The 21840-nt window shown below is 41.1% G+C and overlaps 1 protein-coding gene across 1 annotated transcript in view; it reads left to right on the top strand.

Moving 5' to 3' along the window:
- LOC138165827 (maestro heat-like repeat-containing protein family member 1) overlaps positions 1-21840 on the top strand; it is a 79910-nt gene that overhangs the window by 17507 nt on the left and 40563 nt on the right. The window contains exons 11-22 of the mRNA XM_069094175.1: positions 2783-2899; positions 3191-3235; positions 3826-3970; positions 4650-4693; positions 4953-5112; positions 6158-6210; positions 6725-6838; positions 8120-8236; positions 19479-19601; positions 19985-20137; positions 21049-21168; positions 21605-21684. Of these exons, the coding sequence (XP_068950276.1) occupies positions 2783-2899; positions 3191-3235; positions 3826-3970; positions 4650-4693; positions 4953-5112; positions 6158-6210; positions 6725-6838; positions 8120-8236; positions 19479-19601; positions 19985-20137; positions 21049-21168; positions 21605-21684 (1271 nt within the window). The remainder of the gene's footprint in view (positions 1-2782; positions 2900-3190; positions 3236-3825; positions 3971-4649; positions 4694-4952; positions 5113-6157; positions 6211-6724; positions 6839-8119; positions 8237-19478; positions 19602-19984; positions 20138-21048; positions 21169-21604; positions 21685-21840) is intronic.

Here is a 21840-nt window from a genome sequence, read left to right as displayed (position 1 = left end):
TCAGAGTTAGCCTCTGGGTCCTACTCTTAGTTTGGATTTGTCCATTTCCCACCCTCTGAAGCAAGTTCAAGAGGTTGTTCTCTAAGGTGGGAGGAAGATGATGACTGGAGAATCAGTTAACAGATTTACTGAGTATCTACTGCATCGTTCTGGGTGCTTTATAAGATATAGGAACTAACAGTCTAGTTAGAACAATAAGACATGCACTCATGAAAAGATAGGAATACAATCCATAGATATCACAATGGTTTAGAGGAGATCATTTGGGACTTGGATGGTTAGGAGAGACTTTTCCCCTTTGATCATTCCTTTGGTGTCTCTCATCAGTCAGTCTCTTACTGTGTACTGAATCATTCCCTGATGCCTCCAAACATTCTCAGATCTCCCCATCCTTAAAAATCCTTCGCTTGAGCCTGCAAATCCCTCAGACTATCATCATCTGTGTCTGTCTGTGTGTCTGTCTCTGTCTCTCTGTTAAAGTCTCTGTCTTTCTCTGTCTCCTTACTTTTATGTTCAAATTCTTAGAAAAAGCTGACTATACTCATTGCCTCCCACTCAGTTCTCAACACCTCACAATACTGTAGCTCCACAGTTTGACTGAAATTGTTCTGTTCAGGGTTGCCATGGATCTCTTAATTGGTAAAGCCAGTAGTATTTTCTTGGTCCTTAGCATTCTTGACCTTTCTGCAGCTTTAAACCACCCCTCACTTTTGAATATCCATCCTCTTCCCATGATCCGAATAGATGATTCATTATCTTTCTTCTTAAACCTTTTTCTTCTCCAGACTTCTCTATAGCTGTTGAGAGAACTACCACGCTTTAAATCAGAGCCATCACTGATTCTTCACACTCTTTCACTACCACCTGTCTGTACCACCACATCCAATCTTTTGCCAAGTCTTGTTAATTTGATACCTACAACACTTCCAATATCTGTCTCCTCTTCACTCACAGTGACACCATCCCTTTTTCACCACTCACCTGGACTGTTGTATTGTGGTTTAGTTGTTTAGTCATGTCCAACCCTCCATTACCCCATGGACACTGTGGTTTTTCTTGGCAAAGATTCTGGAGTAGTTTGCCATTTGCTTCTCTAGCAGATTAGGGCAAACAGAGATTAAGTGACTTGCCCAGGGTCACACAGCTTTTGTTGTCGCTTAGATTGTTAGGTGGTACAGTGGATAGACTGCTGGGCCTGGAGTCAGGAAGACCTGAGTTCAAATTTGACCTTAGACACTTACTAGCTTTGTGACCCTGGGCAAGTCACTTAACCCTGCTTACTTCAGTTTCCTCATCTGTGAAATGACCTTGAGAAGGAAATGGCTCTTTGCGAGGAAAATCCCACATGGGGTCATGAAGAGTTGGACACGACTTAAATGACTGAACAACCACAACAATACTGTTTTCTTTTGTTTGTTTTTTGCCTTTTGGAGGGCAATTGGGGTTAAATAATTCGCCCAAGGTTACAGGGCTAGTTTTTTTGTGTGGGTGTTAAGTGTCTGAGGCCAGAACCGAGCTTGGGTCCTTCTGACTCCAGGGCCGGCGATTTACTCACTGCACCACCTAGCCGCCCCAACAATACTGTTTTCTAAGATAAAGCACAAACTCCACTATTTGGCATTAAAATCCCTTCATAATCTGGCCCTTCACTTTCCTAGTTACTTCTCATTACTCTCTGTCATGCCTTCTAAATTACAGCCTAAGGGAAATAATCTGAACTCTGAATTGCATCTCCCGTCTCTTTACTTTAGTATACCATGCTTCCAATGTACTCCCTTCTCAGCTTCCTATCTCTTAAAATCTTTTCCTTCCTTCAAGGCTCCACTCAGGTGACAATGTCTGTCCCCCAAATGCTTAGTGCTCTCTCTCCTTCTCTATCTCTCCCTTCTGTCTCCCCCCCATCAAAATTATCCTATTTACTCATCTGTTTACATGTTGCATTCCTCAGGATTATGGGAGCCCCTTGAGGACAAGGAATTTTTCATTCTTCGTCTTTATATGCCTAGAACTGAAAATTTAATTGAAAGAAGAGGATAGATTTGAGTTAGTCTTTGAAGGCTAAGGTATAATTTTGACAATAGGATTTGGAGGGGTGGTGGTAAGTTGGAAAGTTAGTGAAAATTCTAGACAAGAGGAATAGTATGAGCAAAAGCTCAAAAAAATAGAGGGAGGAGTACAAAAGCATGTTTGGACGGCAGTGAACAGGTCATTTTGTCTATAATTGGGTATGTGTAGGAAGACAGTGGGTGAGAAGGCAGGAAAGGTAGGTTGTAATAAAAATTGAGGAGACCTTGGAATAATATTAGATTAAGGAGTTTTGACTATTATTTCAAAGAATCAAGTCCTACTTGACTTCTAAGGGAGACTAAGGACTTATTCTTAGCTTTCCACTAAATTTTTGAATGGGTGCCTTTTTTGGACCCAGCCCCCACCCTCATAGTCACTGTGATCATGAGAAGAGTTCTTTACAGGAGGAAGGGTTTTAGGGGGTCCAGGTTTAGTGCTTAGGTATTTCTAGATGGCTGGCACAAGAAGGGATGGCTGCAGGCCTCCAGATGGTAATCACAAGGAGCTAGGACCATTGGTTAAGCAATGTAAAAAACATATTGGACTAGGATTGAGGAGATTTGGGTTCTAATCTCCACTTTGGTGCTAATACATCATTTGCTATTTGGAAAGTCACTTTATCCCTATGACCCTCAGTTTCCTCATCTTTAAAATCGCCAGAGGTACCACACAGTTGAATGTTTCATAAGTATATGTTGCATTATTTATGTAATAGGTACGATTGCCTTTACTACAATTTATGGAAAAACTAGGTATCTGTAACTACTTCACCCTGCCACAAGGAGATATACTCCTTACACATCTCATCAAACTCAGTGAGATTGGATACACAGTGAGTAGGGGAAGGGTGAAGACTGGGCTAAAAGGGGACCACATATTGGGGAAAGGGAAAGAGTAGGGCTTGTAAAAGGGCTATAAGAAGGGTAGTATTGGGAACATAAGGGATAAGAGGGAGGAGGAAGGAGGGGAGGTAAGAATAAGAGTCAGGCTGGGCTCAGAAATATCAGCAGTTAGCTCAGACACTGACAGAAGGAGGGAAAAGTATTGACATTCTGGTGGAGGTACTGACCTAGGAGGCTTAGATAGGGGTGGGTTGACTTTTCTGTTTTCTCATTTCCTTCAGAGTGATGAGGAAACCCGGGAACTGTCAATCAGTATCCTACATCTGGTATGGATCCCTGGAGACAAAGACCTGCCTCCCCTTCTCCCAACTCCTTTCAACTTAGCCCTCAAGTTGTATCTTCCCCAGAGCATCTCTCCCCTAGGGCTAAGGGTCTACCCTAAGAATTTCACTTACTTTTGGAATCTCTACCTATCTTCACCCCTGCTGACTATTCTGCCAGTTAGGCCTCAGAACTGTGGCCCCTGAGGCAGAGAGAAAAATATCCTTTTCCCTAAAAGTCTCCATGGTGGTAGGCTGACCTCCTGCCCCATGCATTTTCATGTTTCATGACCATAAGTGTCAAGGAAGTTTTTCCTCCTCTTCATGTTTAAGATCATTCCTGCTGAAATTGTCCTTGATCCGAGATGTCTTTTGAGAGCCTTGGTACACTTTCCAAATACTGTATTCGTGAAGTTGGTGCATGGGCTATAGGGATTATTGCTCTCCCTTGCTCCCCCTCCCTATCATCCCATAAGGGCACAAGATGATGGTGCTGAGAGCTCTAGCCCCCTGTAGAGGTGGTGGTGGTAAGGATTGGATAGTGTGGCTTGGCAACTGAGACTATTGTTGGAACCTGTAATCCATGTTACCTCCAGGTGTCCTTACCCAGACTGATAAGTGTGTTGTGCCAGCCTTTGAGCCTCATGGCATTTGTGCCCATCTGCAAGACTGCCACTGACATCGCATTGAAGGCTCAGGCCTTGGCTCACCCCCCCTATCTTAGCAGCTACCATCTTAACCGTGAGCTGGAAGGGTTGGGTTTCCCTTAGGGGGGAGGGCAGAAGGGAGGGGGAGAGAGAGAGAGAGAGAAATAGAAAGAGGGAGGGAGACAGAAAGACAGACAGAGGGAGAGACACAGAGACAGAGAAAGAGAGAGACAGAGACAGAGAGAGAGACAGAGAGATAGAGACAGAGACAGAGAGACAGAGAGAGAGAGAGAGAGAGAGAGAGAGAGAGGGGGAGAGAGAGAGAGCGCTTGGAAATGTGGGTGTGGGGCTAGAGAAAAGGTGAGGTGGGAACCTTAGTGGCAGAGCTTTATACTGTAGAAAGGAGGGCAGGGAGAGCACTAGACCAGAGCCTGGGGGCAGAGCTGGGGCAAAGCAAAGACATGGCCAAAACTAGAGAATAAGCAGAATAGAGCACTGAGTAGTAGATAAAGTGTAAGGATGTTAGGGGTGAAACAAAGATGGGGAGACACTATGAAGTCTTAAGAGAGTGCTTTAGGATGGTGCCTGCCCCAGACACAGGGTCTCTCTAAGTTTCCTGGTCCTAATTCTCTGTGTCATAGATGCCTCTCTTCTGTCCTTTATCTGTGGGCTTAGTCTTGATTGGGGGTGAGGTGGGAATTGACCATGTTAGGGACAACATAACTTGACCTAGATGCCCCTCTTGTGTTTTCTTTTTCTTCTCTTTTCTGCAGCTACTGAATACCCCTCCCCACAGGTGCTCTTTGTCAAACTTCTAGTAAGTGATGCTATAGGTGACTGGGATGAATAACCAATTTGGGTCTGGATGAGGAACTTGGAGGCACGGCTAAAGAGTATGGGGTGTGATTAGGATCAAAGAATTTAAGGGAGGGGGCCTAGCAACCTAGAGGGCAGTGACAGAAATGTGGGAAAAGGGGCTAGAATGTGGGGACCTCAGGCTGTTACCCTATGTACATTACACCTTTACCCAAATCCTTTCTTGCTGCTCCTCCTCCTACCTCCCTCTTCCTTCCCAGATATCTTCTCTGACGCCATATAAAACAAAGGAATTTGGCATAACCTCCCTTTGTCTGTTGCATGCTCTCCACCCTTTCAACTCCCTGCATCCTGTGATCAACTTCAGACTGGGCCAAGTGTGGGCAAGAGAGATTCCTGATATGATTCACATTCTGGAGAGTGAGGACAGGGGCCGGGGGAAGAGAAGGGAGTGGGGAGGTTCTGGAACAGAAGGAAGCCATAGTGGGTTGGAAGGAGCTTGGGGGCATTCCCTTCCCTATGCGACTTCCTTGTTCTTCATAGACAGTAGTCTGTGTTCAGTAGGCTGAACATAGTCTACCTCTAGAGTAGGTCAAAGTAGAGCCCAGCCAAGGCATTTTTGCATGTCTTACACAAGGATTGAATCTCAAACCTCTCCCTGCCCAATTAAAATACGAGTATAATTTTACCTCTTAATGGAGTTTTTAATGGAGTAATTATAATTTAGGGGTGTCATAGTAATAGCCCAATACATTCATAGTTGCTTATGGATAAAGTACAATTGCAAATTTTAAAGTGCTTCCAAAAAATACATTTTTTCCCCCTTGCCTAACTGCATTATCAGAATAAGTGTGCTATGTACCATTGTAACCACTGATCCAATGGTTTGTACTTCACAGTACTCTGAGGAGCTCAGCATTTCTAATTTCCTTTCATCTACAAATTATATCACAAAGAAATTGAATTTGCAGAAACATTTGTCATTACATTTTTATGGGGTTGTATTGAATAGAGAATTCTCACTAAAGCTTGTTTTCCTTCATGGTCATGTGCCATGGAGGTGTTTCCATTGAAAGATCCTGGGGAGGCATTGACTCCTGGCTCTGGCCTGTTGCTTTATGCTGTGAAAGCTATTTCTTAGCCTCTGCTGTGCAGAAAAGTGTTATATTTAGCACTATAATACACACAACTAACATATCCCAAACACATTCCCAACATATACCAAACAGACGTTTCAGGCATCAAAAAAAGTTGCATTGATTACAAGTTAAATTTTAAAGTGTCCTTTGCATGTTGTCCCCTGGGCAACTGCCTACTTTACTCAATCCTGGAACTATCTCCAGGTTCAATGTCCTCTTCTGCTTCCCCTTGATAGATGGGTGGGAGTCCCATGTCTTTGAGGACTGACCTTAATAAAATGAGTCCTCTCTCTCTCTCTCTTTCTCTCTCTCTCTTTTTAATGTAGAGCACTCTGCAGAAGACTTTATTCAGAAGGACTGGGAGAAAAGGCTGCTTCTAGTGAGAAATGAGACACCAATTTCCTTTGCACATGTCTCTACCTTTCTGAAGGATGCTCTCAGGCCTATACTCTAATCTTGGCTTTTCTTTGAGGGTGACTCCCTGGTAGAATGAGGCTACACTGTATTGTCTGATCCATGTCCCCAATTCTTAATCAACTCACTATTTTATTATTATTTTCTGAGGCAATGGGATTAAGTGACTTGCCCAGGGTCACACAGCTAGTAAGTATCTGAGGTCAGATTTGAAATCAGGACCTCTGGATTCCATGGCTGGGTTCTCTATCTGCCCCTCATTATTTTATTCAATGGTTTAGTCTCATCCCTGTGTTTTCAAACCCTATCTAATCTATCCTCCTGGTTCTTTCTGTTATTTACCTAGGCTGTGCCCCATTCCCCAGATTCTATCTCCATACTTCCAGTCCCAGCCCTCAAACTTGTTACCATCTTTCTCTCCCACTCTGTGAATGACCTCTCCCTGCTTGTGTTTTGTGTTCCACTTTCTGTTCCCCAAGTTTTCAAATTATACTTTGTTGGCCATCAGTGATGACGACTGGCTGAAGGATCTCATTAAAGTGATACTTGAGAAGATCCAAAGCTTCAAGTGGCCACAACAAGAGAAGGAGAAGGTAAACATAACTGCCTTATGGGGGTTAGGGTGGGCCTGAAGGGTATAAGGACAGTAGGGGCATCAAAGGAGTTAAGTGACTTTTCTTGAGCCCCAAAGATCTAAGAAAAAGGAAAAACAAACAGCAGACTAATGTCGGTAATAGTAGTAGTAGTAGTCGTAGTAGTAGTAGAAGTAGTAGTAGTAGTAGTAGAAGTAGTAGTAGTAGTAGTAGTAATAGTACCTTGCATATGGTTAGCACTTAATGCTTCTCAAAGCTCATTCGTGTCCGCTATCTCAGTGGAGGCTTACAGCACTGTGAGGCAGGCTGTCCATTTTAAGTCACTAAATTAAAGTCACAAAGCAAATTGGGAGTAGAATAGACCAGAACCCAGTTCTCCCAACCCATAGTCCATTGTACCACACCTTCTAGTCGGGACCCCAGGCTTGGGCCCATAGGAGGAAGGAGAATTGCTCTTTTAAGAAGAGTCATATGTGACTCCAAGCTTTTTCACCAACTGTCCCACTGTACCTGGAATTCACTCCCTTCTCATCTTTGCCTTCTCCTTTATCTGGCTTCCTTCAAGTCTCAGCTAAAATCTCACCTCTCATAAGAAGCATTCCCTACTCCTCCTCAATGCTGGTTTCTTTCCTGTATTGATTATCTCTATTTTTTCCTATTTATAGCTGGCTTGTACATAAGTCATCTCCCCCATTGGACTGAGAGCTCCTTGAGAGACAGGACTGTCTTTTGTCTTTCTTTGTGTCCCTAGCACTTAGAACAGTGTCTGGCACATAGTAGGTGCTTGGTGACTAACACATCCCTTAGCAGCTGAAGAGTAGGCTATAGAACTCTCCTCTCCTCCTGTCTTCCATTATTTGGTCCAACCACTGTCAGCACAGATCTGTTTTCCTGCAGGGTGGTAAATGGAAAAGAACATTGAATTTGGAGTCAGGAGGCCTGGGTCAATTACCCCTTCTGTGAGCCTCAGCTCTCATATCTATAAAATATTTGTACTGTAATCATGTTTATGTTGCCTGCCTCATAGGATTGTGAGGAAGGTTCTTTGTAAACTTTAGAAGGCCCCCTGTACTAATGTGAGTTATTATTACTTTTCTCTGGGTATATCAGAACCTGAGACATCTGGTGTGGCAATAGGAGAAGATGTATGTGTGTGTGTGTGTGTGTGTGTGTGTGTGTGTGTCGGGGAGGGGGGTTGATAATGAGAGAGGGATGCACACATATAGCTTAGAACACTATTTGTGCTAAGACCCTAACCTTCCCTCCTCCTCCTCCTTCCAGTCCTTTTTATACAGACTCATTGGCTATACCCTGAGGGTCTCTACTGACCATAGCTTCGTCTCCCTGATGTTGACTGATGTCTTAAACAGCACTAAAGAGGAAGAGTTGGAGAGAATGGTGAGTCCAGAGGCCCCAGGAAGGAGGGACATGTTAGAGAGTACTAGAGCATAGAATTTTTGAGCTAGGTCTTCAGACTCTCCAGTCAAGAGTCTTCTTTAACAAAAAATTATTGGTATCTTTCATTTTTATATCACTTTCATTACCAAGTATATTTCTCCCCCTCCTCTACCCTTCCCAGTGAACCATCCCTTATAACAAAGAATAAATAAGAAAAAAAAAACAGTTCAGCAAAACTAACCAGGAAATCAACTGAGTCTGGCAAAGGTCCACACCCATAGTCCCCCATTTCTGCAAAGAAGGGGTAGGGTGACCCTTCTCTATTTTATGTGGCTAAGCTTCATCAATATACTTGTACAACCTCCCATTTCTTTTTGGTAGTGATGTTCTTCCCATCTACATTGGTCATTGTGGATGTTGGATTCTTGGTTCTCTGACCTCCCTTTGAATGGGTTCACACATGTCCCCCCATGCTTCTCTGAATCCTTAGTATTTAGCATTTCCAATGGCCCATTACTATGTGGCTACATTATATTTACAAATCACAGTTGGCTTAATCATACCCCAATCAATGCAGCCAATGGTTTTCTACATCTCTGCTGCAGGTGAAGTGTTTTGCTTTTTAAAAATTATTTCAAAATTTATTTAGGTCTCTAATAACTCCCCTGTGGAATAGTGCTTTCCCTTTCCAGAGTCTCCCTCCCAGATAGCCTAGGCTCCAATGTCAACAAACATGGTTTAAGTGCCTACCAAGGCAGTGTAGAGTAACAGAAAAAGCATTCTGATCCTGATCTTAATACTTAGAGGTTGTATGAACATGAGACAATTATTTAAACTTAATGAGCCTCAGTTTTTTTCATCTGTAAAATGGGTTATACCATGTGCACTACTTAACCTCAATGAGGTGTTGTAAGGAAAATTGTATGTTGGTCACCATAAGGTGCTATAGCATAAAGGCAGTTAAAGTCCCTGCCCTAGGGAGACTGACAGTCTAGTTAGAGAGATGGGCCATAGATGTGCCTAGCATAATGCCTAAACCGTAGTTGTTTAATAAATGTTTATTACATTTAATTAGATTGAACAGAAAAGTACATAAATTTTCAGGGCAGTGACAGGAGCCTGCTGAAGCCACTGTGTACTGTAAGAGCTTAAAAGGAAAAAACCTTCCTTGTAGGGTGAGATATGTATGGAAGTTTTCACAGGGGAGGTGGCATTTGAGCTGGACCCTGAGGATGAATGAAACTTACAGAAACAGAGTAGAGGGAGGAGGGCATTGAGTCTGGCAGGATAATGTTAGCAAAGATACAGAGGTGGGAATGCTCGGAGTGTGTCAGGGAGTGTAATGAATGCATCAGTTTGACTAAGGTGCAAAATTCTTCAAGAAGAAGGAAGGAGATTAAGTCAGAGAAGTTCAGTCATGTCTGACTCTCTGTGATCCCATTTAGGGTTTTCTTGGCAAAGGTAGTGGAGTGGTTTGCCATTTCCATTTCTAGATCATTTTTTATAAATGAGGAAACTGAGGCAAACTGGGTTAAGTGACTTGCCCAGGGTCACACAGCTAATAAGTATCTGAGGCCAGATTTGAATTCAGGAAGATGAGTCTTCCTGACTCCAGGCCTGGTGCTCTATCCACTGAGCCACTTAGCCATCCAGGACTAGAACCAGGTTGTGGGGAGCCTTTAAAACTAGTCAAAAACCATTAGGCTCTGCACCTTCCTTCTCCTTTCCTCATAAAAACCTAGCTTGGCTTGTATTCCAACCCTCACCTTCATGCCTGGGACTTAATGTTATATCAGGTGAGATCTGGCTAATCTGATAACCTAATCTGTGTTAATACATCAATGCCTACTAATGGATTTTGGCCATTGATCCAATTTGTTAGGGTTATGAGGTAAGTGTGGGCTATAAAGCACCGTACCAGGAGCCCAGATGACCAAATTCTCCCACTGACATTTATGAAGTGTCTGATCATTTAATCTCTATGACCCTTTATTTCCTCTTCTGTAAAATGAAGGGGTCAACTAGATGGCTTCTCAGGGCTTTTCCAGCTTTAGATCAATGAGCCTATCATTCTCTGAAAACGTGTAGATGAAGTCATTCTACCTTCTGACCAACAGGACATTTGTAGGGCTTTGAGTGTATGATACATGTTTATCTTCCTCAGTTTAGGAAGTTCCTGCCAGTTCCCTCCCTTCCTAGAAACTCCCTGTAAGCTCTAGAATCAGGGAAGCAGTGTGATATAGTAGGAAGAACTCTGAACAAGGAGTTAAGAGACCTGAGTTCTAGTTGGGGTTTTACCACCAACTATCTAGTGTTGGGAAGTCACCTTACCTTGCTAAACCTAACTTCCTCATTAGAATAATGAGGTATTGGATTAGAGAAGATTGCTAAGGTCTGTTCCAGTTTGGGAAATCCTTTGAGTCTTGAGCCAATCTTTACATTTTAGTGGGCTCTTTTAGAGATAGAGTTACCCAAGTTTTCAACCCAGGAGCTGTCTTCTACTTTTCCTTCTCCCCCATCCTGACTTGTGTACAACCCAAAATAAAAACAAGAGGATTTTTTTTGGTGGGAGGGGGGCATCACAACTAAGGGAATCAGGAAAGATTGGCCAAACTAGGTGCTGGCCATTAAACTGAGCTAGAGGCTTCAAGAGGTCTGAAAGTGAGGAAGGAGAACATTCTAGACATAGGGGAGAACCTGGGTAAAGGCATGAAATTGGGGATGGAATGTTGTGTAAAGGGAACAGAATAGATAAAAAACCAAATGAACAGAGTATAACATTACTTACAGGAAACACATTTAATTCTTTAGATCATAGCTAGATTGAATTAGATGTAAGTAATATAAATAATTTCCCTCAAATCTTATTGCCACAATCAGTTGGCCAAATTTTGTCTATTATATCTATCTACACAACATCTCTTACATCCATCTCCTTTACACCTTGTTCAGACCCTCATCAGTGCCCTCCTGGACCATTGCAATATTTGCCCAATTGGTCACCCTACATCTTGTGTGCCTCCTCTCCAATGGAATCAAATGGAGATTCCTTAAGGGCTGGTCTAAACTATGTTACTCCCCTGCTTAAAACTCCCTATTTCCTTTAGGATCAGATGCACATTCTTCTAGTAGTAATTTAAAACCCTTGAGGATCTGGTTCTAGACGATCTTTTGAGGCCGATGACACACTGTACATTCCAACCAAACTGATCTATTTGTGGTTCATCTCTATGTAGATGGCTCCCAGGTCTATCCAATTCCAGCCTCCCTCCTGAGCTCCAGGCCCCCATCTCCAACTGCCTTTTGGTCTTCTCAGACTAGATATCCCACAGGCATTTCATACCCATGTACAAAGCAGAACTTGTTATTCTTCACCTCCCCCCAACATAAACCAGACCCAGGGCAGCACTATTCTTAAGTATCTCGGGGTCCAAACTTGGTGTTCTCCTTGACTCCACTTTCTCCTTTGTCATCTATGGTAATTTCTACCTCCACACCATCTCTTGTATCTTGTCCCCTTCTTTCTACTCATACAACTACCACCGTAGTGTAGTGTGTAAGCTCTGGCCTTTCTATGCCAAAGCCCCATTTGTAGTAAGTGTGCTTTGGCCTTTCTAGGAACCACATTGTAACTTTTACTGCTCAGGGTTCTAGAGTAAGCTGAACAGTTGGAAGATGTTTCTTTCTCCACTGCAACCTGGTTGAGTCCCCATAGGCTATGTTTTCTTAATTGTTAGAGGATCCGTGACACAACTTCCATTAACCTATGGAATTAATTAATATCAAAAGGCAATTTTAGATAATTTTATATCTTATAAGATATTTATTGATATCTTATGTCTTAATATCACCTTCATTTCCAAATATGTCACTTCCCACAACAGGGAACCTTCCCTATTAACAAAGAATAAAAAATGAGGAGGGTTCAGTAAAACTAACCAATGAATCAACTAAATATCCATTGTGACAAACCCATAGTTAACCAGTTCTGCAAAGAAGAGAATGAAAGGATGCATTTTCTCCTCTCTTCTTTGGGGAAAAGCTTTACAATGTTCAACTCACCTACCTTTAAAATTAAAGACAGGAAACAAAATTTCATTGAGTAAATACAAGAGAAACCTTATTTTCATTTTCAGTTTTGATCACAGAGGCGACAGATGGAGAGATAAAGGCAAAGAGGAACTGAGGGAAGTAAAAAGGCAATATGAAGGATAGAAATAAAGAGAAAAGTTAGAAAGTCACGAATGGCTCAATCCTTTAACCCACAGATAGGGAGAACACCCTTAATTAAATAAGTAGAAGGAAAGGAAAGAATAGGAGTCACTAAAGAGTTTCAAAGAAAAGAATATAGCTTCTCAGCTAAGAAAGGACAAGGCAATGGTCAAATAAGAAGGAAGAAAGTCTCCATTATGATGAAGGAACAATTTATTTTTATCTATAAAATGTGGAAGAAATAACTAAGCATTTAAGGATCCTGAAGAAAAGTTACAGCAAGAGAAAAACAATTTTAACCCGAGAAATGAAAACTGACTCTAGCATAAGAACAATACAAGAGACAATACAAGTTTGGACAATCGGCATTTATGAAGGAAATGAAAGTGGAGCTGGTGGGAGCAAAAAATGTGTGGTCTAGGAAAACCTGGTGTCTATAATGAGGGATTCATCATTAGTAAAAATGGAACAAGACAGATGGATAATAGGAATCAACAATAGAAGTCAACAATAGAACAATTGTCAATAGAAGGAAAGAGCATTATGTGAATAGGAATAGCATCAACGAGAAATAAAATTACCTGTGAGAAAGGAAGAAAAATGCAGCAGAGCAAGATCACAGAACAACACTGTGTTGAATATTTTATAAGCCGGGATAACAGAAGAAGAAGCTAGGAGAGAAAGATTGGATTCCTGGCAGGTAGTCAGACTCTGGGATTTATTCAACATATAATACAGATATTGATATGAATAGCATGCAACAGCTGACTGGCTAGAGTGTGGCATAGGCACATGATCTGGGATCTGGAAAGCTCCCTTTTAAGTCTTCTAAGGTAGACTTTGATTTCCATCCTTGTGGAGAGAGAAGGGGGACGGTAACCCAGCAGAGGAGGACAGGCAGGATCCAGTCTCCCTGGAATGGATGATCATTCCTTTGCTTTCCTATCACCAAAGAGGTGTACATATGGAGTCCAAGGGAAAGCTTAGAGAGCACAGATGGTAGTGGGGGTGATTCACTGCTCCTGTTAAGTCTTTTTTTCCCTTTTCATGGGGGCTTTCAAGCAATTCCCTTTAGGCACTTTGTAGCTTCTTTGCTGGGCTCTTGTGGACCTGTTAGCCTGCATCCAGGGCAGCCTTGGCTCCCTATGAGATCTCTGTTACCACTTGTTGCAGGGATCCTGCTAGCATGCTGATGAGAAGATGGAAAGCCTCTGGAACTACAAGGAGGCAGAGCCAAAGTCTTAGGCACTCACCTCTCCCTGCAAAGAGTTGGATCTCTCTTCTTTCTGTTAGATATTTGCCAGACTCCATATCTCCTTTGAACCTCAGCTGGCTTGATATTTTACAGATGACCTCTACAGGGAGACCAATTTCCTCAGCCAATCCAATAATTCTTCCTGTACAGTGTGACTTCTAGGTCAACCAGTGACTTATCAGAGACATAAATTGATCCAAGCACCTTCCACACTTAGTTGGAATGCCTTTGACTGATTTGTTTTAAGCGAGATGTGTTCCCATCTGTTTAAGCTATTGGGCTGCAATGGCAAGCAAATAAATACTTAGCACCTTGTTTCAGATCAAGTGTCTTTGAGCCTTGCAGTGATTATATCAAGTCTTTGTTAAGAAACAGAACCTATGAATCCAACCGTGGGAGGGACTTGCGAAAGATAGGAACAGGAAGGACATAAAAGATGGGCAGAGTAAGGAGGAGCTGATGACAGATAAAAAGTTCAAGCACAGCTGGGACTGAGCAGAACTGAGAAGGAGAACATTTGTGGTTGCCAGCACTCTGTTTGTCTGTTCTGTCTGGGTTGATTTGTGTTTGTGATACTTTTTACAGAAGCTCTAGAACCTTACTGCTGGTTCAGAAGCCCTGAAAGAGGATTTTCTTGTTGTCTGTTTACAGAAGTCCTGGAGGAGGGTTTCAAAGGTCCTGGGACTGTACTGATGATTTGTGTTGATTTCTCAGACCTTGTTTGTGAGTCTGTATTGATTTCACAGGCAGATAGTGAATTGATGATAGCGCCGGCAATGTGCATGAAAGTTATTGTGGCTCTGTTAAGGTTTGTCTTCCTAGAAACAGAAACTGTTAAGGACTTGAGGTGAACTGGACATTGTGAGCTTCAGTATGAAATGGGAACTGGATGAGGAGCTGGACATGGAGCGGAATGAGGAACCGAGAGCTGCCTGCCTGTGAATTCAGTTGGTGGCTGGGTGAATTCAGGCAAGAGCTGGACCCATGGAAGAGGAACCATGGAATTTGAGAGCCAGCCTCCAGCCAAGATGAAAAGACCTTTGCTTGGGTACTTTGTGCTGACTGACAAGATCATGATTTTACTGTGAACTAGGGGTGTGAGAACTTTGTACTTTGTACCTTGTACCCCTTAAGGATGATTCAGTTAAGGATGATTGGAAGCTAGTTTCCAATCAAGAAGAAAGTAGACTTTCTGACTGACAGATTAAGGTGTGACCCAGGAGTGGGAGACCTTTGTACTTTGTATCCCTTAAGGAGGATTCTTCCTTAAGGATGATTGAGTTAAGGACTTACTGAATGACATCTTTTGTTTAAAACTATCTGGCCATTTTTGTGATAAGTTGTTATATTATATCATTGTGAATGCTGTACTTTGGTTTCTGTGAATGTTTTGCTTTAGTTTACTGCTGAATAAATAGAGAGTTCACTATCCTATGTGATCAGAACCTTAAAGCTGTTCATAGCAGCAGTCCTCTGGAAAGCTGCTCATGCTTGGCTTTACAGAGGCATAACATTTTACCTCTTACTTTAGGTGAGGTAGGGTAACTTGGTTGATTTCTCCAGTCAATCAATCTTATAATTGTATTTAAATAAATCTATCTATACAAATTTATTAAATACCTAGTATTAGGGACTATTAGGTATTAAGGTCACAAAATAAAACAATATTTTTAAATTTTCAAAAAATTCATCTCAAATTTAAATATAAAATGAGAAAAAAGAGAATATTTCCAAGTATGCAGCAGAACACAGAAGATTCAATATAAAACAATATATTTCCATTTAAAACTATTTAATTTTTGAAAGAAACTGTCTCATAAATGCTATACATTGTTTTCAAAGCTACCCTGCTTTTCTGTGCTTCTTCCTAAGTTTTCTTTTGTTCTCTATTCTATACTTTTTTCTTCCCTCCCCATCCTGACCTAGAAAAGACTACAATTAAATGTGAATATATGTACATATAAACATATATATCTATATGCACACATATGCATAAATGTAAGACCATACTATACATATTTCTATTTGTCAGTTCTTTCTTTGGAGGTAGAGAGTGTCTTCCTTCATAGGCTTAAGTCTTTCCAAGTTTTTCTAAAACCAACCAGATCATTATTCCTTATATTACAGTAGTATTCCATCACAATCATATGCCACAACTTGTTTAGTCATTACCCAATTGAAGGGTATCTATCATTTTAGCTAATCTGGTAATTATAAGATGATATCTCAAAGTTATTTTAATTTGCATTTATCTAATTGATAATGATTTAGAGCATTTTTTTTCATATGATATATGTAGCATAATGAAACAATTCTTTACCTCAATGAGTATATGCTTTATCTGGGGAAATTATATGTGCACTTGTAAATATATAAAAATATTTTGTTGTTCAGTTGTGTCCAACTTTTCATGATCCCATTTGTGGTTTTCTTTTTTTTTTTTTTTAGAAGAAATTGGGGTTAAGTAACTTGCTCAAGGTTACATGGCCAGGTGTTTCTGTGTGGGTGCTAAGTGTCTCAGCCTGGATTCGATCCACATGTCATCCCAATACTGGAGCCAGTGCTCTTACTTGCTGTGCTACCTGGCTGCCCCCCATTTGTGGTTTTCTTCTTAAAGATACCAGAGTGGTTTGCTATTTCCTCCTTCAACTCATTTTATAGATGAAGAAACTGAGAAGGTTAAGTGACTTGCCTATGGTCATATAGCTATTAAGTGTTTGAGGCCAGATGTGAACCCAGAAAAAATGAGTCTTCCAACTCCAGGCCTGGTACTCTATCTAATGTATCACCTCACTGTCCTTATACAAAAGATATTCAAAATAAATACGGAATAATCTCTAGGGGAAGGTATTGTGGTAGTGGTAGGGGCATTCTAGAAAACCTTCACAAAGAGAGGGTTGTGCTTGAGTAGAACATTGAAGGAAGCTAGGGATTCTGAGAGGCAAAGATGAGGAAGGATTATGTTCCAAACGTGGACAAGTCAAAGGATGTGAACAGGCAGTTTTCAGAAAAAGAAATCAAAGCTATCTACAATCATATGAAAAAATGCTCTAAATCACTATTGATTAGAGAAATACAAATCAAAACAACACCAAAGTACCACCCTATACCTATCAGATTGGCTAATATGACAGAAAAGGAAGATGATAAATGTTGGAGAGGATGTGGGAAAAGTGAGATTCTACAGCATTTTTTGGTGGAATTATGAACTGATTCAACCATTCTGGAACTATGCCTGAAGGGTATAAAACCCTTTGATCCAGCAATACTATTACTGGGTCTATAACCCAAAGAGATTAAAAAAAAGGGGGGAGGGGAGAATTACCTATAGGTACAAAAATATTTATAAGGAAGCAAAAAATTGGAAATTGAGGGGATGATGCCCATTAATTGGGGAATGGCTAAACAAGCTGTGGTATATGATTGTGCTGGAATGCAATTGTACTATAAGAAATGGTGAGCAGGATGGCTTAAGAAAGCCTGGAAAGATTTGCATGAACTGATGCAAAATGAAATGAGCAGAACCAGAAGAGCATTATACACAGTAACAACAATATTATACAATGATAAATTGTAAATGACTTAGTTATTCTCAGCAATACAATATTCCAAAACTATTCTGAAGGACTTTTGATGAAAATACTATCTACCTCCAAAAAAAGAACCAATGGAGTCTCAATGTAGATTGAAGCATACTTTTAAAAATTTTATTTTTTTACAACATGACTAATATGGAAATAGGGTTTGCATGACTACACATAACCTATGTAAAACTTCTTGACTTTTCAATGAAGGGAGAAGAGAGGGAGCGAGGGAGAGAATTTGGAACTCAAAATTTAAAAAAAAAGAATGTTAAAATTGTTATTATATGTAATTGGGGGAAAAAAAGATAAAAAATACCTAATGTAGATAAGTCCTTATAGTCTCTAGAGCTAGAAGAGACCTTAGAAAGTTAAGAGCCTTATTTTATAGAAAATGAGGCCAGAGGGGAAGTGACTTATTCAAGGTCATACATGTATGATGCCACAAAACTAGATTTTGAAGTAAGGTCCTTTTGACACTTAATCCAGTGCTCTTTCCATGATCTCCTTGGTATATAAAGGTATACCCATACTCCTAGTCACTAAGGTACCTATCTGAGGAATTCTTTGTGTCTTCTTAGCAAGCAAGTAAGGTACACATCTCTCAGCAAGGGGCTAGTGCCCATTTCCAACTCCATAGGAAATGCCCTACTTCAGCACATTAATTAGCAATTGCCCTGATCACACATGCTACAGAAAGAAATGTGGAAAGACTTATATCAAAGAATGTAAATAAAAAACAAAACAAAACAAAAAATTTGGGGCAGCTAGGTGGTGCAGTGAATAGAGCACTGGCCCTGGAGTCAGGAGGACCTGAGTTTGAATCAAACCTCAGACACTCGACACACTAGCTGTGTGACCTTGGGCAAGTCACTTAACCCCAATTGCCTTGCCTTCCCCCCTTCAAAAAAACAAAATATTGTAAATCAAAGAAAGAAGGCCACAAAGAACAGCAAATATGCTGACTACCAGTATATTAAAAAATGAGAGATATTAAAAAGAAAGTTCAGGAGACTATAAAGAGATTAAATATCATTATTATTCAATTATTTTAAAAATTGTGAAGCTCATCATAGCTGATGTACAGCCCATCTTCAAGATAGGAAAACCTACTGTCAAATGTTGCCTCTAACTTATACTGGCTGTGTGATCCCAAGCAAGTCACTTAACCTCTCAATCCTTTAGACAACTCTTTGTGATTATGGACTTCAGAGAAGATGCCAACCTGCATTGTTAAAGGGTTTCCTCACCTTTATGAGAGATAGCAAAGAATTAAGTTTCCACAGAACTGCTAAAAATTACTGAAGTAAAAACTATTGATAATAAGTTGTGAGAAACAGTAAGGAGTTAAGTTTCCATACAATTACTAGACATTACTGAAGTAAGATAAAGGGAGTTAGCAGACAGCAGGTGGACCCGACCAATCAGAAGGGAGACAAATGCCTTGAAGCACCTTCAGACTCGGATAAGAAGTGATCTGGTTTGAACAGGTAGAGGTCAATGACCAAATATTCCAAAATTACTATGGAACTTGCTTAATGAACATCATGTATATTATCTGATATGCCCCGCATAAAATTAGAGCCTCATTAGTAGAATATGGAATGCATGATGAAGGGAGGGTGTCATGCTTGTACATATCTAGGAGAAATATGTAATGGGCATATGGGGAAAATTGAAACCCTGAAAAGAATGGACCAATTCATCTTCTGAAGGGAGGTTTCCATGCTAACCAACAGTATAAAGCTCTTCTCACTTTTTGTATGCTCCAATTCATCCTTCCTAAAGAAGGGCAGAGTCTGCTTCTGGCCAGAAATGTTCAATTCCTCTGAAATTCTCCTGAATAAACTTCCTTTGATTCCCACATTTTGGTATCAAATAGTGTTTGTGTTTCTAATACCTGGGAGTTTTCTATACTAGCAAAACTCTAGGTCTAGTCCCTATTCCTATATGGTTATAAAAATTGTTTGGATTTTGTTTTTGTTGAGATTATTGCCAAGTTCATAATGAAAAAAAAATTGTAAATGGGATTTTTAAAGGGCAAAGAGGGACTATGTCTTCTTCTCTTGCATCTGTACCTCTCCCTCACCACCTTGTACTTTTTACAATACTATGCACATAGTAAATGTCTGGTAGGGACTTGTTGACTTGTCTGGACTCACAGGGATATTAAGGGATGTTTTTGTTTTTACAGGGCATTGGGAATGCTATTAGTATCATGGCTACCCTCCATCTTAAGGCAGTTCTCAACGTGCTTCAAGATTACAGCAGCATGCTTACTGATGAGAATACATCCCCTATCCTCAAACTCAACAAAGTAATAATCTTGAGGGTTTCTTCATTAGTGCACCTTGGGCTTCCCATGGCTTCAAAATCTCTATACCATGGCTCCATAACTTCACCTTCCCTACTTCCTTGTGGCTTCAACATTCCACGTTTGTGTCTACTTTGGGGACCTCTGCCACTAACTTTCCTTCCTCTGCTGGCACCACCACCCCCATGCTTCAGCCTCCATGGATACATTTTTTCCTTCTCTGTTCTCTGACTATATTCTATTCATTTCCTGTACATCAGTTTTCCCATTAGGCAATGGGGAAAAGTAATTTAATTTTTAGGTGAAAGTACTGGGGGATATAGGTGGCAGGAGGAAGTAATGAAGATGAATCATAAGTGATTTAGCCTTATCTTTTTCTACAACAGGACCTTCAGCAGATGGAGTGGGTAAAAATATGCAACACTGTCTACATTGCCTATAGCAGGATTTTTCAAGAAATCAAGTCCGATATTGGTGTCCAGGCAGACTTCATCTTGTCTTTAATCATAGATCACTACAAAAATTGCATCATAGTGAAGGTGCAGCCCTATCTAACCCTAATTTTTCAGTAGGACCTAAATCAGGTCTGTACAACCTGTGACCTACCAAAGGATTTTTCAGGCCCTCCGAAATCCTTTGGTGTGCCTGTGGGCTATAAGTTGCCCGTGGGCTGCAGATTGTGCAGGCCTGACCTAGATCAAGGCAAGGTGTATAAGGGCAGGACTCTACTGATTATAGTTACCCCACAATGTGTGTTTAGAGCCTCCATTTTGGATCTTGATGCCTAGGGCACGTCTTTGGAGTAAGTAGTGATTTTGCAGAATTTGGGGGCAGGAACAACTGCTTTTCCTGGACATGAGTTTCCTCATCAGGCAGTGGAATGAAGTTCTACAAAATTTTTCCATTATGGCTTGATGGCTGAAACTTCATCCACAATTCTTTCCTATGCATGAGTCAGTATGGTATATTGGAAAAAGTATTGAACTTGAAGTCAGGAAGACCTGAATTCAAATCCTTTCTCTGACACTTGACCCTTGTCAGTTGTGTGATTTTGGTTAACCTTAAACCTCTCTGAACCTCAATTTCCTCATCTGTAAAGTGGGATTAATAATATTAATACTGCCTACTCCAAAGCTGCTTTGAGGAAAGTGCTTCTTAAAATCTTAAAGGATTAAACAAATGTGATCTGTTAATGTGACAGGACATTAAGCAGAGTTTGGAGGGAGTGGGACCCTTTGGCTTAGCTTCTGGGGCTGGGGCTTTGTGAAGGTTGATAAAGTCCCATATTAGTGTCAGTGGGGGTGGAGGAAGGGTTAGGGATGGGCTAGAGGGTTCCCTGCCTTTCATCTCTCCCTACCCAAATATTGAGATATATACATTGCCCAGAGCCTCAGGACCATCACTTCCCAGGGGGCACTCTGGAGGCATCTGACTCTGATGGTTGATATAGGATACAGACCTGAAGCTGAATTACCTGAATGCCGTGGTCAAGTTAACAAGCAACTTGGCAAGTGTGGGTCACCCAGAGTTCTGTTTCTCCTACAAAATAAAGATGGTGTACTTCATGATGGTGAGTCAGCCCTAACATGCTGGGGGGCATGGGCATCTTAGGGTCAAAACTGGTCATCATGGAAAGTAACCACGACTCCTGGGCTAGGTCCAAGAGGCTGGTTGTCTGAGCCTCCTAACCCCTTCTGTTCTTCATTCCCAAGTCCTTAAGCCCTATGAAATAGGTGACTTTGCTATTGATACAGTTTTCCCTTTGGAAAAGAATTTGTGCTGTCTGTCCCCCTCCCCTGTCTCTGGTCTTATGGAATTGACTGGTGAGAAGTGGTTTCTGGAGTCTAGTTCTGGGAATACTGGGAAGAGCTTGAGCCTTTGGGTATTCTGGCTTTTCTTTCTTTGGGAACTGGAGGCTGCAGTACAGAGAAATGACAGGAAAGAGAAGGCATGTGGGAAGGTAATCATGTGTATTGTCTTTACTCTTACTCCCTGGGGAGTCACAGGAACTGGTAAAACAGGAGCCACCAACCTCTATCTCCAGTCCTATTAGACAGAAGGCAATGATGATTATCACAAATTTCAGGTAGTGTCATGGAAGATAGCCCCTATTTCCTCCAATGCTCCTTTCCTTCTTCCTGTCTAGTCTCTTTCCTCTCTTTCAGTCTCCCAATGCAAACATCCCCAGCCAACAGAGAAGCTTCTCCTCCCTTGGATAGATAGATAACTAAGCTTCCACAGA

This window comes from Petaurus breviceps, unplaced genomic scaffold (assembly GCF_028583685.1).
Source record: "Petaurus breviceps papuanus isolate PSGF00001 unplaced genomic scaffold, PetGlider_PUasm1.0 216, whole genome shotgun sequence".
NCBI lineage: Eukaryota > Metazoa > Chordata > Mammalia > Diprotodontia > Petauridae > Petaurus > Petaurus breviceps.
Note: the sequence above shows the minus strand (reverse complement) of the source record. Positions and strands in the feature narration are given on the sequence as shown.